The sequence below is a fragment of the Pagrus major genome, chromosome 15, assembly GCF_040436345.1.
Source record: "Pagrus major chromosome 15, Pma_NU_1.0".
In the NCBI taxonomy this organism is placed as follows: domain Eukaryota; kingdom Metazoa; phylum Chordata; class Actinopteri; order Spariformes; family Sparidae; genus Pagrus; species Pagrus major.
The window spans coordinates 17,822,662-17,843,977 of record NC_133229.1 but is presented as its reverse complement, the minus strand read 5'-3'; the positions used below and the strand labels follow the sequence as shown (position 1 = coordinate 17,843,977).

At 40.4% G+C, this 21,316-nt stretch overlaps 1 protein-coding gene across 1 annotated transcript; it reads right to left on the bottom strand.

Annotated features, from left to right (window-relative positions):
• Window positions 1-1,414: 1,414 nt before the first annotated feature.
• slc1a4 (solute carrier family 1 member 4) lies at window positions 1,415-19,070 on the bottom strand. Its single transcript, XM_073481277.1, has 8 exons — window positions 18,428-19,070; window positions 13,061-13,103; window positions 10,088-10,153; window positions 7,507-7,673; window positions 7,146-7,379; window positions 5,683-5,877; window positions 5,357-5,491; window positions 1,415-5,051 (listed from the first exon to the last, which is right to left on the bottom strand). Exons 1-8 carry the CDS (start codon window positions 18,940-18,942, stop codon window positions 4,811-4,813), a joined length of 1,596 nt encoding a protein of 531 aa, XP_073337378.1. The 5' UTR covers window positions 18,943-19,070; the 3' UTR covers window positions 1,415-4,810.
• Window positions 19,071-21,316: the final 2,246 nt, after the last annotated feature.

Below are 21,316 nucleotides of genomic sequence, written 5' to 3'. Positions count from 1 at the left end.
AGGTGTCGAGTTACTCTTTATATAGTCGTGGAAAATCATTTGACAAATATTATTAAACATTAACCTTATTACATCGGAGTACACAGGGGAAACGAGGTCGCTTAGAGTTTTTGGCACTATTTGCCTTTATTGGATTGCAGCAGAGCAGAAACAGGACATCAGGGCAACAAAGGTCGAACCTTTGTGAGCATGCAGCACTTTTAAAGTCACCACAAACGATCTAAACAGTACATTTGATCAGATTCAATATCAAACAACGCACAGAACAGCTTCCTTTTTTTACTTTTCAAATTAGAAGTGATTATATTCAGCATTGGTATCAAATATATGACCCAATGCAAGTTTAAGAAGTGTTTTCTAGTCGACTGATCTGTGTTTTTGTTTGTTTGTCTGAAGTTGTCGCTCAACAACACTCTTGGTGTGATGGAGGCTCCTTACACACAAATCGAAGCAACTCTGCCTGTGCATGTTTGTGACATGTCACCTACTTCAGGGTCGTGAGGTCTGCTTGCCGGTCTCACCAAGACCAGCTACCACGGCGCTGTTCCTCCCAGCTGCACTGCCAGAAACACAGATTAGTCCACCCACTTGTTCACAGCTTCTCTTTTACATTACTGCATCTGTAGCTGTTGAGCATGTAGTAATGTGAGAAAATGAAACAACATGCTGATGGTGAAATGCTTCGTGGAAAAGGACGTCATCAGCACTTCATCAGCCTTTTTTGATTGGCAGTGATGGAATTTAAGTACATTGACTCAAGTACTGTACTTAAGTACAATTCTGAGGTACTTTATTTCCATTTCCTGCAACTTCATACTTCCACTCCGTTATATTTGGAGGCAAATATTGTACTATGTACACCAATATATTTTACTCTGTACTACTTACTCTACTTCATATAATCATTTTATCTGGAATCGGATTAAAAAAAAAAAAAACACTGCCAAAACACTTCAGATAATCCAAAAACTGCTGAATAACCATCCAATTATCTGACATGCATTTATATACATGTAAATATATCTGAACTGACTCTTCACACTTAAGTACTTATCAGATAATTTAAGACTTTTACTGAAGTACTATTCATGTGTGTAATTTTCACTTTGACCAAAATAATATTTTAACAAAATATCTTTACTTTTACTCAAGTGTGACTTTTACAACACTGGTTATTTATTAATTAATGTATTTATAACCAATAAATCACACTTATAGCCTTTGGTTGTTTATAGCTTTGTGATTAATAATGACTGACGCAATAAATACCTACAGTATATTATATGTATATCAAATGTAATAGATGGTCATGTCTAACAGAGAATGGCTACTCAGTACAAGTTCTAATTTCCAATTTCTGAATAATAACAATTTGAACTTATAATTAAGGTTAGAAAAAACGGTACGCTTTTAGTTTGGGTTGCATGAAAAATTTTACTGTATCACCTTTAATGTTGACAGACAGCAGGACCAACAGCAAAGAGACAGCTGTACAGTGTTAGACATAGATATGGCACAGGCAAGGTAGCTACTATTACGAAACAAAAACAGAAATTAAAGTAGATTTTCTAACGACAGGTTTTCAGCAACAGTGGCAGAAGAATTCATTAAAAATCTTATCAATAGCAATAAAAAAATTGACACAGAGAAAGTGTTAAAATGAGAAAGTACAAATGATACAAAAAAGTTAAAACAATTACAAATAAATTAATATCAAATATATATAGTAACTGTACCACATGACATGTAATTACATGTGATTGTACCGGATATACTGAACAAAATCTAGTCATAAAACTCATCTTTAGGTTAACAGAGCAGTTGTTAGCTTAGAAAAGTCATTTATTAAATCTCAAATGTTAAGAAATTGTCAAACATACCAGTTTACCTTCTGTTTAAAGCAGACAGTTTCAACATACGCACCATGACCCAAAACTAAAGCAGCACCACCACATCATAATGAGCATGTCAGACATTAGGCGACAGCAACATGCATTAAGTTCACATACATGACGTTCCTTCATCTCTTAGTGGTCTTCACTTTAAAATACACATCACAAGACTCATCACTGGAGCAGTCTCATCACCGTTATTCCCTATGGAAGTTAAATAAAAGATGAAATAAATATTATGACAGTTATCATTCAAAAAAGCCCCTCGAGTGTTTCAGACAGACAGAGAAATGGTTCAGCTGAGCACTGAGCCACCAGCACCCTCAGTTTGGTACTTTCATTTAATGCCTGCCGCCACTAGAGGGCAGCACATGCTCATCCTGTCAGTCAAGTCCTTCCTAATCCAAACTCTACACTAAACCATCAGAAATTTGGCACTTTCCTTCATGGACATCAACTATGACATGGGGCAAGTCTTTAAAATGTTTTTTTCTGAGATCAAGGAAAAGCACTGGGCCTTTTAGCCTATATATTGCTAAAAATCCCACCACATGAGCCATGATATTCCCTTTAAAATAATGTATCCCACAGACTGAATAAAAATATAGTGTCTAAATCGCCCGTCACTGATCTTATATCTGCCGTTAAATTTTTGCCAATAACGGAGGTAGAGGTTTTGGTGAGAAGTCAGATTGTGACATAAAGTAGCTCGAGATGTGCTGAATCACCACCTCAGGTCTTGACAGACAGTGAAATTGTACAAAAAACAAACATCATATAACCTCCACTGAAGATTAATATCATGATGAAAGCATCGGAAACACGACTGGAAGGAAGGATGGATTCACAAAATAATGACAAACAGTATGATGTGAACTCATCGTGCATTTTGGTCCAATATTTGTGTTTTATTTGATTTTTAAGTGAATTTCTTGATTTGCTGGGTTTTCGCTTAATCCCAAATTATGGACCTCACTGACAACCATTTATTAGGCTAATAAATTTGAGACTGGAGTGTTTTTTTATGATGTCAAGATACCTTCAAACTAGAAGACTTCAGCTTTTGGGCAACAATAGTGGGCTGTATTGGGGCTGCGTACCTTCTAGTTTGTTATCTCATCAGGACTTGACATATGGAGTTCATTTCTGTTCTGTGTTTTGACTGGGAGCTGATCTTTACACCATAAATAAATCTTTTATACTATTTAGTTTGTTACATTCGCTAGCTAACTTGAGCGTCACGTCAGTTAAGCACACGTTACTAGCACTAGTTAACATTAACGAACTGATAGCTGCATGTTAAAGTGCCTGAAATTTCATTCTACAAGCGTTTGTTGTATAATGACAATGACATTAATCTTGAATCTTGCATGTTAACATTAGCTAATTAGCTTGCAAACAAAGCCCAAAGTTAAATGGCTATTTATCAGACCTCTTGGTGACATACTCAAAAGCAAGTAGCAACAAGGCTACCTGCTACTTGTCCAAACAAGTCGCAACAGTAAGATAGTATTATGTAACAAATAAGAAAAATGACAATACATACAAATTTGTGTAGCTGACTCACCCTAATTTAAAAATGATCAACGTATAAATGCATCTTTTGAGAGCAATTAGCTGAGAAGGCTGTTGCTCAGTGGGAAGCCATTATTGGAAGCTACTACACAGACTTCAGGAGCAAATTTGAAAAGCAACTACTGTTGTCGTTCCAAAATAAGAAAAACATGCTTGGAAAATCCTGATATCACCTGGGAAAAACATTATGTACCTCATCATGTTTGCAGTTGGCTTTCTCATGAGGTCTTTTTTCCGTGGAATCATAGACTTAGATAATGATGGTTATGTAAATAACACCAATATTCTCTGTGCTCACAGATAAATAGGATTAGTCTGGGAATATAACACGTATCAATGGGTTTTCCCACATGAAACCATGAAGGCAGTTCAGGAGAGATAAACAAACCGGTCCAACGTCCAAAACAATGTCTGTTACTCTGTGTCACTAGTTCAACAGGATTGCCCAAACATAGGGCAAATTCCTAACTCACACTTGAAAGGTAAATGTTTGACATTGTTTGCCGACGGTCAGCAAACAAAAGTCAGGGAACTTCTTGTAAAACACCGTCTGAATTGTGACAAACAGCAGTTTCTAATCTGGGCCCAAACAGTTGTTTCTCTTTACAATCTGATTTGAATTTGAACTTATTTGCCGTTTCCATCGAGCTAAAAAATGAAAAGTAAATGAGCTGAACAAATGAAATGCAAATACATACGCTTCCACCAGCAAATGTGATTAAACCGGCATTCTGAACGTGTGATTGACTTATAAAAGAAAGTGTCAAGCAGTTTTTAGATTTGGACTTGTCAGCATTTGGTAAGTTGTTAGTATTCTATTATTAATGTTGGTCATTGTATTTGCTGTCTGTGGACGAAGACAAAGAAATGCACTTGATGATGTTCCAATGTACAAACCGTTATGGCTCAGAGCATCTCATACAGTGCATGAGACAGCAGAATACGACATTTATGGGAATGTTTTAGGAACATTTTTACACAATGTGTGTTTCCATCCCTGTTTTTTTTTTTTGCAAAATGCTTTCATCAAAATTATTCAAAATATAAAATAATTTGCCACAAGTGAAGGCAAAAAAACTGTTTAGCTAGACTGAGGAAAATGTTTTCAAAATGAATAATTCTCAAATTCATCATATCCTAAGCCCAAGAGGCTGAATTTCATAAACACTAGCTGCATGGGAGACAGTCAATGCTCTAGACAGACTGTTATGACTGCACTGTCCTGGCAAGTGAAACCATCAGTGACCTTGTTTTTTGAACGGACACTGAGTCAGAATGGTGCATCAGCAGCAACGTCAGAGGTGTCAAAAGGTCACGGGGCAAGAAAAAAAGTCTTGCTCAGTTCACAGGACAGACTCAATGGCTTCCGGCGTGGCCCCTGAGGCTTTGGTTTGGTGCTTGACGAGCGGCGAGGTCTCCTCCTCCGCCTGGGCGTTGGCCACCACCTCCACCCGGACTTCGGCCAGCTCGCCCTCCTGCTGCTGCTGCTCCTGCTGCTTCTTCATCTCCTGCTGGTTGATGTGGTGGAGGATTCCAGCACCCAGAGCATCGCCTTCCACGTTCACCACCGTGGTGGTGCGATCCCTGTACGCAAAGACAGAAAGTTAAGGTCAAACTGCTTTGTCTTCGTGTTTCCATTATTTCACCTCCTCCCATGGCTGAGTGTCTTATCCTCATAGCTCAGGTGTTTTTGTTCCACAACTTGAGAAAAAAAAGGAAACCCTGGAGGGAATTTTGAAAGCATTGGGCGATATCTGAGAAAGAGGAATACTCTTTCAGATCATGTTTAACCATCTGCTGTGTGTGTTTGCTCAGGGCAGACGTGATCAGACCTGCATCTGTATTTATTTTCTAACAGAAGTGTCATTGGGTTCAGGCGCTTTACTCACACAATCCAGTCAACAGCCAGCATGAGGGAGAGGTCGTTGGTCGGCAGGCCGATGGCCTCTAGGATGATGGCGATGGTTATGATGCCACCGGCTGGGATGCCCGCTGCACCGACGCTTGAGGCTGTGGCTGTCACCCTAGAAGTAATGATGCAATTGTCATATGAATGATATAATACCATTTGTCACAGAAAAATAAAGTTGACTTCTTGACTTTGCTGGTAAATGTGAGAGCAAATCTATGGATGGATGATTGTAGCGTGTTGTGATCTGTTCATCATTATGCTGAGCAACAAGAAGTAAATGTTGATATCACCCAGCGAACTCACAGGATGGTGAAGATCTGTCCGGCGTTCAGCTCAGTGTTGTTGAGCTGAGCGATGAAGACGGCGGCGATGCACTGGAATATGGCCGCCCCGTCCATGTTAACAGTGGCGCCGATAGGAAGGATGAAGCGGCTGATGCGTTTGTCCACACCGTTGTTCTCCTCGACACATTTTATCATAGAGGGAAGAGTTGCTGAACTGGTGAGAAAAAGAAACAGAAAGAGCATTGTCATATGCTCTGACATTTTTTTTTTTTTAAATCTAGTCGTTGTAGCTGTTGCAGGCCCTCTGCACGCAGTGTGCATGACTGGTGAGACTGGTGAGTACAAACAATAGCCATGTTTAAAATCAAGGTCAAGGTAAATTTTATTATCCTGGCTTTGGCTCTATATAAAAAGCAGAGTTCATCGAGATATGTGCCAGAGCTGCACATCCTCACAATGCATTCCAACCTATTCTTGTTTTTATAAAACAAGAATAAAGCATTTTCATAAAAGGGGAGTCAACATTGCACTTGATTATTGCCCCCACATACTTGTACTGTTGAACAACTTCAACAGCCTGGCCTAGAATAAAAGCAGGGGGGACGCATGAAGGCTTCCCTCTGAAGTCGCTTATCATTTCTTATGTTTGGGACACGTTAATGTCCAAGAAGGAGTGTTTACACCAGTCAATAAAATCATCCACCACTGGGCCCCGGTCAAAGTCATCGTCGCTGACACAATCAAAGAGTCATCCACAAACTTTATGACATGTCTGCAATCATAATGACACCAACACTCGTTAGTGTATAAAACAAATAACACGGAGGAGAGGTCACACCCCTGGGGGTAGCCGGTAGAAGATAAAAGGACATTAGATAAAATGCTATTGATTCTCACTCTAACGCTCACTTTAAATCATTAATGCGGAGGAGAGTCTTTGCTCAGTGTTGCTTTGCTCAGTGCTTTGCACATTATCAATAGTGTTGGAAGAAACATACAGTGACTGTGAGTATTTTGCTATTCTTTTTATAGCAATTCTACCCATACCAGTTTCTTTTGGAAAGTTTATCTTGAGGTCGCTGTTACAGCAAAGGTCATGAAGGTCACTAAACTCTGTTTGCAGCCCAAACATGTCCATGCAGAGACGAGGCGTTGCCCTCTGCAAAGCATAATGACGCTCAGTAAATTTCATAGCAAACTGCCAGATGTTTCTTGTGTACAAACTGAGCTTGTCACCAGATAGTGGAGCTAGGTCAGGTCAGTCAAAAGTGAAGCAAATGATTAAGCTAAAAAGGCTGAAACTTTATTTTTAAGTGTGCTTTACAGTGCATTGCGACTGCTCACTGAGACGCACCCCCGCTCTGATACTGAAATCCACTTGACATTTTATTCACATAGATTTCTGTCACATCAAAGCAAACTCTTATTCCCATTTCAGTACAGTCAAAAGTTAATCTGGGACCCTGTGATGTGACAGAATACCTGGAGCAGGTGGCGAAGGCAGTGGTGAAGGGCGTGATGAGGCCTGACAGGAAACTGAAGGGGTTCTTGCGTGTGAAGCCGAAGTAGATGAGCGGCAGGACGATGCCTCCGTGGATAATGTGGCCCAGGATTGAAGCAAAGATGTATTTTCCCAGACTCGTGACCAGAAGAACCACATCTTCCATTTCCACAATCTTACTGCCCACCAGGAACATGATGCCAAAAGGGATGTACCTGTGAGACGCAAGAGGTAAGAACTTATCAGGAAGGAAAAAGGAAAGCAGCTGAAATGTGGGATGTCACAAACTACCAGTATCACCAGTATTACTTAAAAATCCTGTATGAATCCAGCTCTACTCACCACATGATCCAAGACACCAGCACCATGGTGGCCTCGTTGAAAGCATTGAAGAAACGAATGAGTTCCTCCCCCTCATCTCCCAGCTTCCTCAGCGCCACGCCAAATACCATGGCAAACAGCACCAGACCCAGGATGTTCATACCATCTGTTTCTGTACCAACAGGCACCTAAAACACACAGCAGAGTCAGACTGTATGAGACTGGACACAGTGAAGACATTGTGGGAGGAAGAGCTGTATCGAACCATCTCAGTGGTGTCGTACTCTTAACATGGGCATCTTTTCATTATAATACATTGTATACAGTATTAAAAGTTTACCATTCGTTTTTGTACATCGTGTTTTTAATATTTTTGATCATGTAGGTCTTTTTAACTAGTGAAGTTAGCCTGTCAGCATATATGCATATTAGTAGAACCAGTCACCCTTCTCACTGATTTATGATTTAAATCCCTTCCAGGAATGAGGTCAGAGCTTTACTGCTCGCTTTCGCAAGACGGTGTTCGTCAGTCACTTTCTTTTTTTGGCAGCTCTTCCAAGCATAGAGTGAAAAAAGAGTCATAGCAACCTAACCTAAAAAAAAACACAACATACAAAAACAAACAGTAAGTTATTAACAATATATACTGTGAAAAGTGTTTTACAGATGAAAAAGCAGGAAGTTAACTACGGACATATACTGTTCAGTTGGCACTGGAAGCAAAAGGGTGTGTAGTTTGTAAAGTGGATATACATCACGCTACGTTGTGCCAAAGTCTTCAGGAGACATCATCTAGGAATCATGGATGTCTGTACCACATTTTTGTGATGAAATAGTTGTAAAGACATCTCACTCAAACCTCACGAGGTGCCAAAGGAACAGTCGAGGGATCACTAAGTCCTTGGGTTTCTTCTTCTGGGGACCATGAATGTCTACACTAAAATGTTTTACCCTTCCATTTGTTGTTGAATATGGCTTGCATGGCTTATAATGTAAACAAAACAGGACTGGTTTTCTTAGGTCATGAAACACTTTCACTCAACAGCAGTTGTTCAGTGATGGTCACATACTGGGACCTCAATTGCAGCCTCTCATTATAGAGAGCGGAGCTTGTCAAACAACAGTGTTGATACACTCTGCAGTAGTTGATACGACACCTTGCTACAGAGTGTGCGTGTGTGGGCACATAGGTCTGGAGGCAGCTGAAGGATTCACTGAACTGCATGATGGATAACGAATAAGGACAGGGACAAATCCTGAGCTCAATCCCTTTCCATTGTCCTGAGCTCTCCCACAGCTCCACCAGCTTCATCCCCTGGCACTGGGGTGACTGTCCACCATGACCCACGACAGACAAATACCATGGACAGGTTCCAAGATCAGATCCAACAACTGTTCCCTTATACTGGGTCATTGGGGGCAAACCATGGCCACTGGGGACAAGTAGTTGGATTTAAAGAGGTATTAGGCCGACTGTATGTTCAAAATTCAGCTAATAATATAGAAACCTCTGACCTATTTAAAAAACTCTCACTCATAAAAGCTATTCGAACACAGGTTGTGAAGAAGCATTCAATGCATTCCTAAAAGGTTCTTCGGTACCTGCTGAGTTAAACCATTTGAGCACATTGCTGCAGAGAACCTTTAGAAAGGTTTTTTTGTAGCAGCTAACAGGAAACCTAAAAAGCCTTTTGTGCTATTATGTCAAAGGCTTTTGTTTGACAGTCTAATTTCTCTGTTTAAACATTATCTTCCTCGCAGGCTCAATTGATATCTGTTGGGTCAAGCTGACCACTGGCCAACACTGTTGACTGACCCACAGAAACCATATTGTCACAAGTTGCCCCAGGCGATATTTGAATGTAAAAACACACTTCTGTGCACACGAGCAGAGTAAATAAAAGCCTTTCCCCTTTTCATCGCAATGTACAGCTTCTCCCTCCCTTTTCTCTTTTCTACCTTCACTGGTTTTAAAAAACATGCTAATGATCTATTTCAAATCAGATTGAATTGTCGTGAAATTATTTAATTATCTAAATTAACACATACTGTTAACTGTTTAAGGTTAGTTAAGTGCTCTTGAGTTCTGAAAACCCAGAGACATTTTTAATCTTTGAATAAAAAGCAATTAACCTTTGACACAGATACAGCTTTATTTATAATGGCTGTGTAATAACACCCTAAAATAAAATGGCTTTGTAAAATGACCCTGTTCTCATGACCATGTTCACTTTCAGCATTTCCTAATCAACCTTGAAACCATTCTCTCTAAAACAAGTCATCCATTAGTCTCTCACATCGAGCTTATTCAGTGAGTTTGCACCCATGGGTGGTTCACACACACACACACACACACACACGCACACACACACACGCACACGCGCACACCGTTCCGAGCAAACATGTTCTCCAAGGATCAACAGTGACCTCCTGTTTTCATTCTGGGAGAGTTAACTGACTCATGTAGACACAGAAAAGAGCACTTTTCCTTTCAAAGGTTCATGTGCATTTAAAATGTGCAATTGCATCATACATGTATGTGTATGCAATTTTGTGTGTGAGTGCGTTTGTGTGTGTGTGTTGGGATGCTTCCTGCTCCTACCTTTTGATAGAGGATGGTCCCGTTGGTGTCATTCCCAACAGCAACCATCTTGTAGTCAGTGACATACTGCAACATAGAAGAAAGGAACACTTGTTCAGCCATACATTTTCAATGTGCTCTTACAGTGTCAACATGCAAATATATGTCAGTATTTCTCAATATCAGTTGTCAATGTAAACTGGACGTAAATGAGTGTGTTTACATGCACACCATGTATGATCTGGTTTTAGTAAAAAAAAAAAAACGACGGGTAAGTCCTTATCTCCGGGCTAACAACAATGGACTGCTTGTAACCATAAACACTTCTTCCAGGTTTGTGATCACTATCCATCAAAGTACATCCTCAACTTTCATAGAAGTAGCAATATACAGTAATACAGAATAAAACTCTGGCAATGGCAAAGTAGAGGACACATTTCCAAGAGGGAGAAGTCAATCCAGCATTGTGACAAATATGTTATTCTGAAGGAAAAGACTGTATAATTGATATGCATGTGAAGATACTACGAGGATTAGTTTGAAATTTTGGAAGATACAATTAGTTCAATATCAATGTCATGTCTGTGCGCTAAGTAAAGAGTTGGAATAAGCAGCTTAGCATAAAGCCCAGCAGCAGCTTGAAATGTAAACATGAGAATTGTAGTTTTAGAGAAAGTTACGTGGTGTAACTACTTCTTGACGCCCACCTCGCTTTCTGTGTGTAGTCCATAGACAGAAGAGTGGTGTCAATCAAACTCGAAGAAAGTGGAGAAAGTATATTCTCCAAAATGTCAAACTATTCTTTAAATTCTAATCATTTAATTTTGTCACCGAGTGAAAAACCTCAACTGATGAAGGTTGTTTTTCATGGTCAAGAAAATGTTGTGTTCGTAAAAACTTTTCAAATGCAGTGACAATCTTATGGATAAGTATTTTTCGGAGAGTGGTTTCACAAATGTTGCTAAGGAGAGAAAAAACGGACTGAACTAAGGCTGCCCCATAATAATTGACTAAAGTGTTCTGCATACACAGTGCCACTATACTACTCAGACTGAAGTCCACAGGAGAAAATTCTCATCAGTAGTGAGTTTGTGCAGATTATGCTGCAGCTTATTAGCGTTACCCACTATTTATGTAGTCTGCAGTATGAAGCCTTGTTTTGATCCGATGATCCTGTTTGCCCTTAATTTACTGCATTACACTGTTAATAGAAACTCAACACTTCCTGTATATGTTTCAAATTCAGTGGACCGCTTTTATAGTAAAACATTACCAAAACTTGTGACTTGCAAGGTTCACGTACGTGACTACATGAAACAAACTGCTATCAAATTTTCTCCAGTTTCACTCAGCTGAAGTCTTACTCTATTTATCATTTTGATGTTAACCTTAAGAAGAACTCAAGTTAAGCTGAATTGTTGTTGTGAGAAATGAAAACAACGTGTTGCAGTTGCCCTGATGGACTGTAGTGCTGCTACACTCTTATTCATGGGCTCCCATTATGTTTCCTTTTTGGAGCGGCTGATTCATGTCCTGTATTGCTGGTTTGGTCTGATCTTAGGCCTTGTCTCAAACCAGTCAGAACATTTTTAAATCGGCCCAACCCTATCGGAAAGTTTGTCCAATTTTCCGGCCACCCCTAACATGACTTTAAGTGGCAGATGAGCAAGTTTGTAGTGAGTTATTTTCATACATTGTGTTGATACGGCCACGTTTTTTGGGAAGTTTTAAATTATTTGTTCCTGTCTTTTGAACAACGAGAGTTGTGTGCTTTTATACCGTGTTGTTAGTTGTTCTGCCATAGTCAGAGTTGTTGCGTTACCACTTTTGTTATCGGCACTGTTGTTAACAGCCGGTTTGCTTTGTCTGTGCCCTGAAAAATATATATTTGAATAAATATATTAATATCATAAACGTGCAAGGACTAGGGGACTTATGGCTTGATCTAACGACTGCTGACTAGGAAAATCTTAAGCCTTAAAAAGTGAAATGACTTAAGAACAAGTTATGTTCATTGCTTCTCTAAGGAATGCAGTATGTGCATGGAGTTTGGGGCCAGTTTGAAACTGTCCACTGAAGTTCAGATAGTCTTTCAGCAGGAAAGAGAATCAAGCAGCTCTAACACAATGCTGTCTCTCTCTGCATTTCTTTAAACAGCCCTTCTGAAGAAAGGTTCCCAACGTCTTGGCAGATCTATGGACTTTAAATGAGGCTATAGGTTCTTGGAAGTGGGACATACTTGGACCTGCAGAGATATAATAAGTGACTATAGTCACAAAACTAAAAGGAGAGCCCTTGCCACAATCTGAATCGTACACATCATTTGTCTACATGTCCTTTTAAGCATCTAGCTGCTTGTCATTTTGTGTAAATCTCCCCTGTCCTCTGCTTTCTTGGTTTAATCCACAGTTGGCCCCATTCCACAGGGGCTCTACCACAGTATAGGCTGGGTGGGGGGGATAAATATTGAACTCTACGACCCAGAGTATGACTGACGTGTGACTAAGTGTCCGTTTGTGTACTCTCCTTTTTGTGTGTGCACAGCCATTTTGTATCCCCGCATCCCCAAATATTGAACTTTCCTGGTTCTTATTTTAGCCTGAACAGACATGATCATAATTCTAGGAAGTGGAGCGGGCCGGGTTTAAGAGCAGCGAGGCGAGGTGTGTTGCTAGGCTGGTTGAAATGGAATGGTTTCGCCATGGTAACGGCTGGTAAGGGACAAGGAAAAGAGGCATTTGGGCAAGCAGCAGTCTCCGAACAACTCCTCATTAAGAGGCATTGTGAGGCTCTGGGCACTAAGGCCAGAATTTATAGCCCAGCAAATGAACGTGGAGTGGCATCCGCGTGGTTGGTGAAATAAATTCTGATGAACAATCCACACAAGACACAGGTGGAGAGGAAAAACGGACATGAAGTGGTGATAAAGAGGGGAACTGGTGAAAAATGAAGACAATGTGGTGTGGTGGAGTGAAGTGAGGTGCTGGCACTCACAGAACGGAAAGCAGCAGCCACCAAGTTCGCTGGGAATAAATTCCTGAGAAGGGAAGAGAAAAACAAGTTAGAACCACAGAAAATGACAGCTAAGTTACCGCTGTAATTGACAAAAATTTGGCTAATATTGAAGCCAGTGGTTTGTTATAAAAAAAGCAATCAAACAACAACTGAGCACTAGTCTCAGAAAGTCTTTTAAATCTGTGTGGTTAACCCATCTCAGTGATTAACTGTTCACAGGATTGGTTTGTCATCACACACTCTTACTTTGGCTCTTTTCCCAGGACCTTCCATTAAGTCCACTGTCCCCTACACATGACATTCATAAAAATTAAGTGTTTTCTTGCAGCGTACAGGGTGTGGTTGTCGTCTGTATATTCTTAGATTTAAAAAATTAAATGTCACTAACTTTTTATTTAGTCATATACCCATATTTGCCATTCTATTCACAAGACTGCACTGTAACAGCAGCACAGTTTAACAAGGTAGTTTTACTCGACTCGGTGTAACAATATTTTTGCTCAGAAAACCCCTAGTGAGGCAGCTGGATTCATGAGACCACATGATATGTGATCTTAGTCAAACACATGTGAAATCACAAATCTATCTTCCTTGGCTTCGAGCTATGTGCTTGTGGCCGAACACACAGCGGCTCAACCAATCAGCGTCCATATGAGGAACTACTGGCAGCTACAGGCGTGGTTTAGATGTGCTGACCAGTGAGAGAAGTGACTGTTCGTTTGAAAACAACAATATCAGCTCCAAAAGAGGCTAGCTTAGATGCTGCTGTAGCATCAGTTATGTCAGAGCTGGAGAGTATATTTCATTGAAAAAAGAGCACAGAAGATCTTCTCAATGGAAAAATATGTTTTTGCTCTTTTCCCGACGATTTCGGTTAGAGTTTAATTTAAAAACAGGCTCAGATTTGTCCTATTTACTGGAGTAGTGAACGACGTTTGCATTGCACTAGAACCTTACAGGATTGTTTCAGCTATTAGTCAAACCCTCAGATGTTGCCAGGGAATAAGAGTGTGAAAAACTTTAGATTTTGATGGCAGAGACACATGAAAATATAAATTAATGATCTTTGATCTTGCTTTGCAAGTGAGCATGGTATAAGCAGGATAATGTCATTCAAGCTGTCCTTTGTGTACATATGCACATTTTTCACACAAATTGAACCCATATACATGAAGGGTTTGCTAAACATATTACTATTTAAAGAAAATGCAATTAAAAAAAATAGTTTTTGTGACTTTTAGGCATTCTGAAGTTGAAGAGTTCAATGTTTCCTCCTGTCACATGACCGAGGCGAGGATCTGGATTAACCCTGGGAAACCAGAGCTGAGAGCTGGCATGCTTTTCCCACGGAGCCTCCTCTCTCTGATTTCTAAAGCTCTGTTACATAACAACTTGATTTCCTAAAACATCTCAGCCAAACATCACGCATGACCCTTTTAATTCAAAGCAGCTGCAGAATTAAGTTATTCAGCTAATGCGGTCGGAAGTGTTTCTGGCTTTCTGGTTTCTCTCGGCCACTTTACATTCTTAGTCAAACACTTATTGCATTATGGTGACAGCTTTGATCGTAATTGCAGTCATTGCAGTGTGTTGCTACCACTGGCCCAAAACAATTATAATAATAAAGACAGTGTCTCTTTCGGGCTTCTCTGTTGTTGTGTCTTTTAGCATCTAACACCACTTCACAACGGCAGCATCAGTGGCAAAACAGCCACTGTTGTAGGTATCTTAAATGGTATTTTAGAGTTTGTAACTTCCTGGAAACTCATTAAAAATGTTGATGACTCATCCTGTACTTGGGGGCATATATAAAATATTTGTCCAATAAATGCTTTCTGTATTTTATGACACTGTCATGGATTTATAAAAATAAGAATGTCGCCTGGAGATCGGACCTCACGGATTACTGTACAAAAGGTAGGGTGGATGTCAGGGTTGACGTATGGGTGAACAAAACATCAGATCAACACTACAGTGTTTTTCAAAATCTCACTTAAAGGACATTAAGTATAAACAGATACAAAGCAGATACGGCCTCTACGTGAAAACAAGCTGTGTCAGTATGTTTAGGAGAGTGAGAGGCCTCATATGATGTTAAATGAAACTTTGAATTTGAGCTACCCTCCTGCTGGACACGCCATGTTTGTCCATGTAATAAGAGTGTGTGGACAGAGAAATCATACTAATCCCACTTGACACTCACAGAGAAAAAGACAATATTTGGACTTGAACATTTCTCAGAATTATTAAAAGGAGATGAAGCTCAGCGTAAGTTCGATCAGGAAGACTATCTTTTCATTCACCTCTCTCCCTGATCCCTCCATTCGCCTGACATGGGTGTTACTCTCTCTTCATTTAACCAACCAGATTCTGCCACGAACACTATCAGCCAATCATGTCAGCCATCATCAACTCCCCTGTCGTCAGATCTCCAGGACCCTTCCTCCTCCATCACCACCACCAGTGTCTACACTCCATTTGGGGGGGGGGTCTCCTCATTGAAAAATACGAGTCTCTCCTGATTGAAATCCTTCCTAAAATGCTTGGAGTAACTGGTCACCAGTATACAGTAAATATGTGAGTCCACAGTGTAACACTGGGAAATAAAAGCAGAGTGTCCACCTGCTACTGTGATAAGGAAAAAGTGCTGACAGCAGCAGACGGTGATCAGTTTGTACTAGACACTCCTTTCCTCAAAATACACTCAACTCTGTCAACAGCTGTCAGCTTTCCCACACACTGTAGGAACTTTATATTAGGACTCCTCCTGTAGCGCTCACTGAAGGCCAGCGGGCAGGCTGATATTCAGGGCCGCCAGCAGGGGGGGACCAGTTCAAGGGAGGCCTCTATAACCCTTAAAATAATCTGCGTTGGGGCAGTTGGAGTTCATCTTATCCTGGACACAAGTAAGACTATCTGCGGCCCTGCTGATATTTATAGGCGAGGTTGCCAGGAGCTGCTATATGTGTCTACTGTGTGTCTGACATGGCTTTTGCAGCGGAAAAACTATGATTACAACATTAAAATACTTATTTTTGAAGACACTTGAAAGCCTTGTGACATCCCAAGAGGCTTTGTGGGGCAACTTCAAATCGTGCTGGAGTTACATGAGTCATCAGGTTTTGCAAGACATTGTGGAGTCCATGCCAGCTCGAGTACATGCTGTCTTAAAAGCTAGGTGGGGACATACCAAGTAGATATTTTGAAATTCATGGAAGTTATTCAAAGATTCAACTTTTCATTCAAACTGTTAAGTTGTTTGCAGTTGGAGGTGTCCTGTCAACAGTTTCACAGTCATCTTTTTAATAATGGTGGAATTTTTTGCTGCAATACCGCAAGTGGCCACTGAGAGACAAGATGGCAATGATGACACTTCTAAGAGAACGATGCTGCCAAACACTTGAACTCAGACAAAACTCTTAAAACTGGCAACCGAGTTAGGTAATAATTATGGCGCCCACTCAATCAGCCCACAGGATCTTGACGTGCCTCTGCAAAAGTTCACTCTGTACCTTGTAATTGCCCTTTTTCCTTTGACAGGACAAAGCGAGAAGAAAAGCATGAATGAAGTGGCACTTCAGCATTGCCTTACGCTGCAGAACTCAGTGGTGGAAGAAGTATTTAGATCATTCAACTGAGTGAAAGTAGCATTACAACAATGTAAAACCTCTGTGTTATGTACAAAAGAGCTCTGACTTACGTAAAAGTACATAAGTATTAAAAGTGAAAGTACTCAATGTAAAATAAACAGCCCATGTGAGCCCATTTTCACATTTTATATTAGTGGATTACTATTACTTATAGGGCTGGGGAATATATCAATATTATATAATTATTGTGATAAGAGACTACATATCATCAGTTGTATCAGTAAAGTGATGTAAAGAGCCCAACCAATAGTTGATTTTGGGGCCGATGCTGATACTAATATTAGGGAGTGAAAAATCCTGACATACCAGCTGATATACACACAAGTTTTTCACATTGATCCCTCAAATGTAGTAAATCATTTACAGTTTAACCATAAACTTTGCTGTCCAAAGACGTTTGATGCACTGAAACAGTAACATTTAATAATAAAATATTATCCCAAGTATCTTTTTCTGCTTTATAATCTATGAATAAAAGTTTTCATATCAGTAGATATCAGCAATGATGGAATGTAACTAAGTACATTTACTCAAGTACCGTACTCAAGTACAATTTTGAGGTACTTGTACTTTACTTGAATGTTTCCATTCTCGGACTCTTTATACTTCCACTCCACTACATTTTGTAAGACAAATATTGTTCTTTTTACTCACTACATTAATTTATTAGCTTTAGTTCCTAGTTACTTTCCATATTACATGCTGCATCAGAGCCAAATGAGTACATGTTTAAATTAACCTATTTCACTGACAGTCAGATTTAAAAAAAAAAAAAAAAAAAAAACTTATTCCAATGATGACAAAAATGCTGAATATCGGATCTGATAACTGGCCAGGCCAATAATTGATCAAATCATAGTATATAATATATACTGTACATACAGTACATATAAATATATGTATAATTTACTTTTACTTGGGATATATGCAAAATAACTTGCAACAAACACATGTAGTGGAGGGAGTCTGAATTGTAGTGGAGTAGAAGTACACAGTGGCATAAAATAGAAGCACTCAAGCTCAAGTACAAGTATCTCATTACTGTTACTTAGTTACTTTCCACCACTGAGTGAGCTGCATGTGGAGGAGAGGACTCGAGTTGCTGCTTTTTCCTTGTTAGGCTCAAGCAAAACAAATTCAGTTTCAGAAAGGATGCTGGAGGCGACTGAGTGACCGTTCATGCAACACAATCTACAATCTAACTACCTACAGGTGTGCGTGTGCGTGTGTGTGTCTCAATTTGAAGTGCAAATCAAGGCAGTTTTAGGAAGTTACACTACACAGTCATGCTTGACTTTTTTGAGCCATTAGAAGGGGACCTGCAATCTACATAGTATAATCCTCTACACACACTGATGCGCTATACATTGTATTTATTTCATCTTAATTTTGTTTATTTTTTTCCCATTTTCTCTACAATCTCATGAAGTAAGCCTGTGACCTGGGTATTTAAATAAATGTGTATCACTGCATGCAAGCTTGTTACAGCAGTGAGTGTCTTCAGGAGCGTGTGTGTGCTCCATGCTTAGTGTGTGTAACTAACCGGTGTTCCCAGTGCGCCTGAGGCACGCTGTGCCACAACTCCCCTCAGAACTGCTGCAACATCACAACAATCTGCCTCATCTTATTCACTGCTGGCCTGTTTATGAGTGTTTAATATTTAAAAAAGAAAATGATGAAAGTGGTGCTTCAGTACCTGGCCAGATCTAAAAACGAGTCCGCGGTCTCCTTGTTGTTGCTGACGCTCTCCAGTCCCAGGCTGTTGGTGTTCAGGGCTCCTGCGCCCACGCCGGGTTTAATAATGAAGGCCAGTGCCACCCCGATGCACGAGGCGATCAGCGTGGTCACCAGAAAGTAGGCGACGGCGATGCCCCCCAGCTTGCCCAGGGAGCGGGTGTCCAGGCTGGCGGCGCCAGATACGAGGCTGCAGACGACCAGCGGCAGGATGATCATCTTCAGCATACGGAGGAGCATCTCTCCGGGGAAGGCGAAGTAGGTCATCTGCGCCTTGGTCAGGTTCATGTTGCGGACCATCATCCCGAGCCCGACGCCCACCAGCACCCCGGACACCGTCATGATCACCAGGAGGTTCTTCCTCAGAAACTCCAGCAGCTTCTCCCTGCAGCTCCTCTGCGCGCTTTTCTCCAGGATCCGGTCGGTGGAGGCCGAGCTGGGCATGGCGTGCCCGTTGATCTCGCTCTTTTTCTCCATCTTTTTCCTCTGCGGAGCAACGTGGGGAGGCTGAGTCCGGCTCTCGGCAGCGTGGGATAGATGCACACACACACACGTCGGGCGCACGCACTGTGCTGTGTGAAGGCTGGCCCGGCGTTAAGGCTGAGGGAGAGCCAATGGAGAGGGAGCGACGACACAAAAAGCGAGTGGAACATGCGCACAGGAGCCGGGGCTTTATACCCAGAGCAAATGATGCAAGAGCAGGGGAGATTGCCAGGGTCTGTGGCAATGTGGCACATTTTCTTCCATAAACATGTGATGATTAAAAGAGCTTCCCAGAAATATCTTCCTCTGGCTCTGTGCCCTCTCTTCTCTTGCTCCATGGAAAGATCAAGCATATAAAAAAGCATTTCATATAACAAGCCATACTACCTCAATTAAACAATACACAAGAATAATGAGGATCAGCTTTCATGCTGTTTTCTCCTCTGCTCTTCTGCAGCTACATTTTGTCAACACAAAAGACCCATTCTTCTAGCAGGACTTCCTGTTTTAGTGAAACACACATCTGGACTTTTGCTTTTCCTTGTTCCTCAGGGTTTTTCTCTGAAGCAACTTCATAATGTCACGTTCATCAAATGCCTCAAACACACAATTCAGGGGATGTCCTTCTCAGTTTGGTATGATACCGAGATTGAGCTCAATGCTTTCACAACACTGGGGAGAACAAAGTATCATGATCACCTACTATTTGTAAAGCTATGTCTAGTTTTTCCTCCTTATTCGTCAAGTTTGAATCACAGATCCTTTCACTTTGACATTTTATAAGCACACGCGCATGTGAGGTGACATTTGGCTCTCAGGCAAGTCACCTGTCAGCTCCACAGACTGGGAGTGATGGGGCGGGGGGCTGTCAGCACCATGGCCAGCGCTCTGTGCCTTCTAGGGGGCGCTGTTGCTCGCTGTCTTCCACCTCTGAATGAGGCTGTCGATTTGAATGGAACAGCAGCACTGAGAGATTTCATTTAATAATGTTTATTTAGGAAAGCAGGAGGTCCAGATAGATGCTACTCTAGTCTGAAGTAAGGACTATTATATTTGCATAATGGCTATTAGATTTTTACCCATTTGCATTCTTGTTGCACCTCTGGTGTTTAACCACGAGATGGCAGTATAGTAAAGCTGTTGTATTTACACACAGCAGAGGAAGGAAAGTTTAAAGGATAACTCCACCAATTTGAACATTTAAGTGTGTTTACAGGTCTTGTGGAGCACTACTGCATATGTGAAAATAGTCATTTTTTGTGGCTCCAGAGGAAACTGCATGTAATCTGATAGATTTCCAGTTTTGCATTGTGGGTAGTGTAGGCACCAGGTTTTGAAAAGGAAGAAGGAATGTGTGGGGAAAAAAGGTCATATCTCTGGTTCTTCTGTATCCATCTTGATCATTTGTTTTCAGACTGTCCATAACAGTCCAACAGTGTTATAGTGTTGAGTGCAGTGGGAGACCAGTGGACTGCTTTTCAAAACCTGGTGCCAACATTACCCATAATGCAATTTAGCCAATGAGTGACACCACTGGAGGTAGTTTATGTAGATTACATGCAACTTCCTCTGGAGCCACAGAAGGCTTTATACTACTTTTACACATATGCACTAGTACTCCCCAAGACCTGTAAACACACTTTCATGTGTCAAATAAAATAAATAAATAAATAAAACCCTTTAATTATGTCATGAGAGCAAAAAGAAATTTGCAATAAATACACTTCCTGCTCTGCTGGAAAGGTTTTTAATGTTCCTTATTGTTAGATGTCTTTTTATGTGATTTAGTCATTTTGTAAAGCACATTGTATCATTGTATTGCCTCTTTTCACATAAAATGTGCTTTACAATTATGTTGTATAACATGTTTTATTCTTATTACATTGTTATCATTATTATTATTATTATTATTATTATTATTATTATTATTATTATTATTATTACTGTTTTTGTTATGCTCACATTAGCTTAAAGATTACCTATTTGTGACTTTTCTTTTACTATAAAAGGAACTGTAACTTAAAAGTGACTAACTTTTTGTTCAATGAATGGACTGAGCACTATGAACTGAAGAGTATATGCTGAAATACATTTTTAAAAAATGCTATCAATAATAATAATAACAATAATGATAATAACAATAACAATAACAATAAGAAGAAGAAGAAGAAGAAGAAGGAGAAGAGTACCAGTGCCCCCAAAAGCAACAAAAAGGATAAAAAGATTAAGAGATGAGTCAAGATATTATTAGAAGCAGCTGTATGTATGTATGTAGTTTCTGCCAGGAGGCGTCTTTCAGTCAAAACAAAACAACAGACGGAAGTTGCGTGGGGTCATGTGACTCAGGCACAAATGTTCACAGACGAGG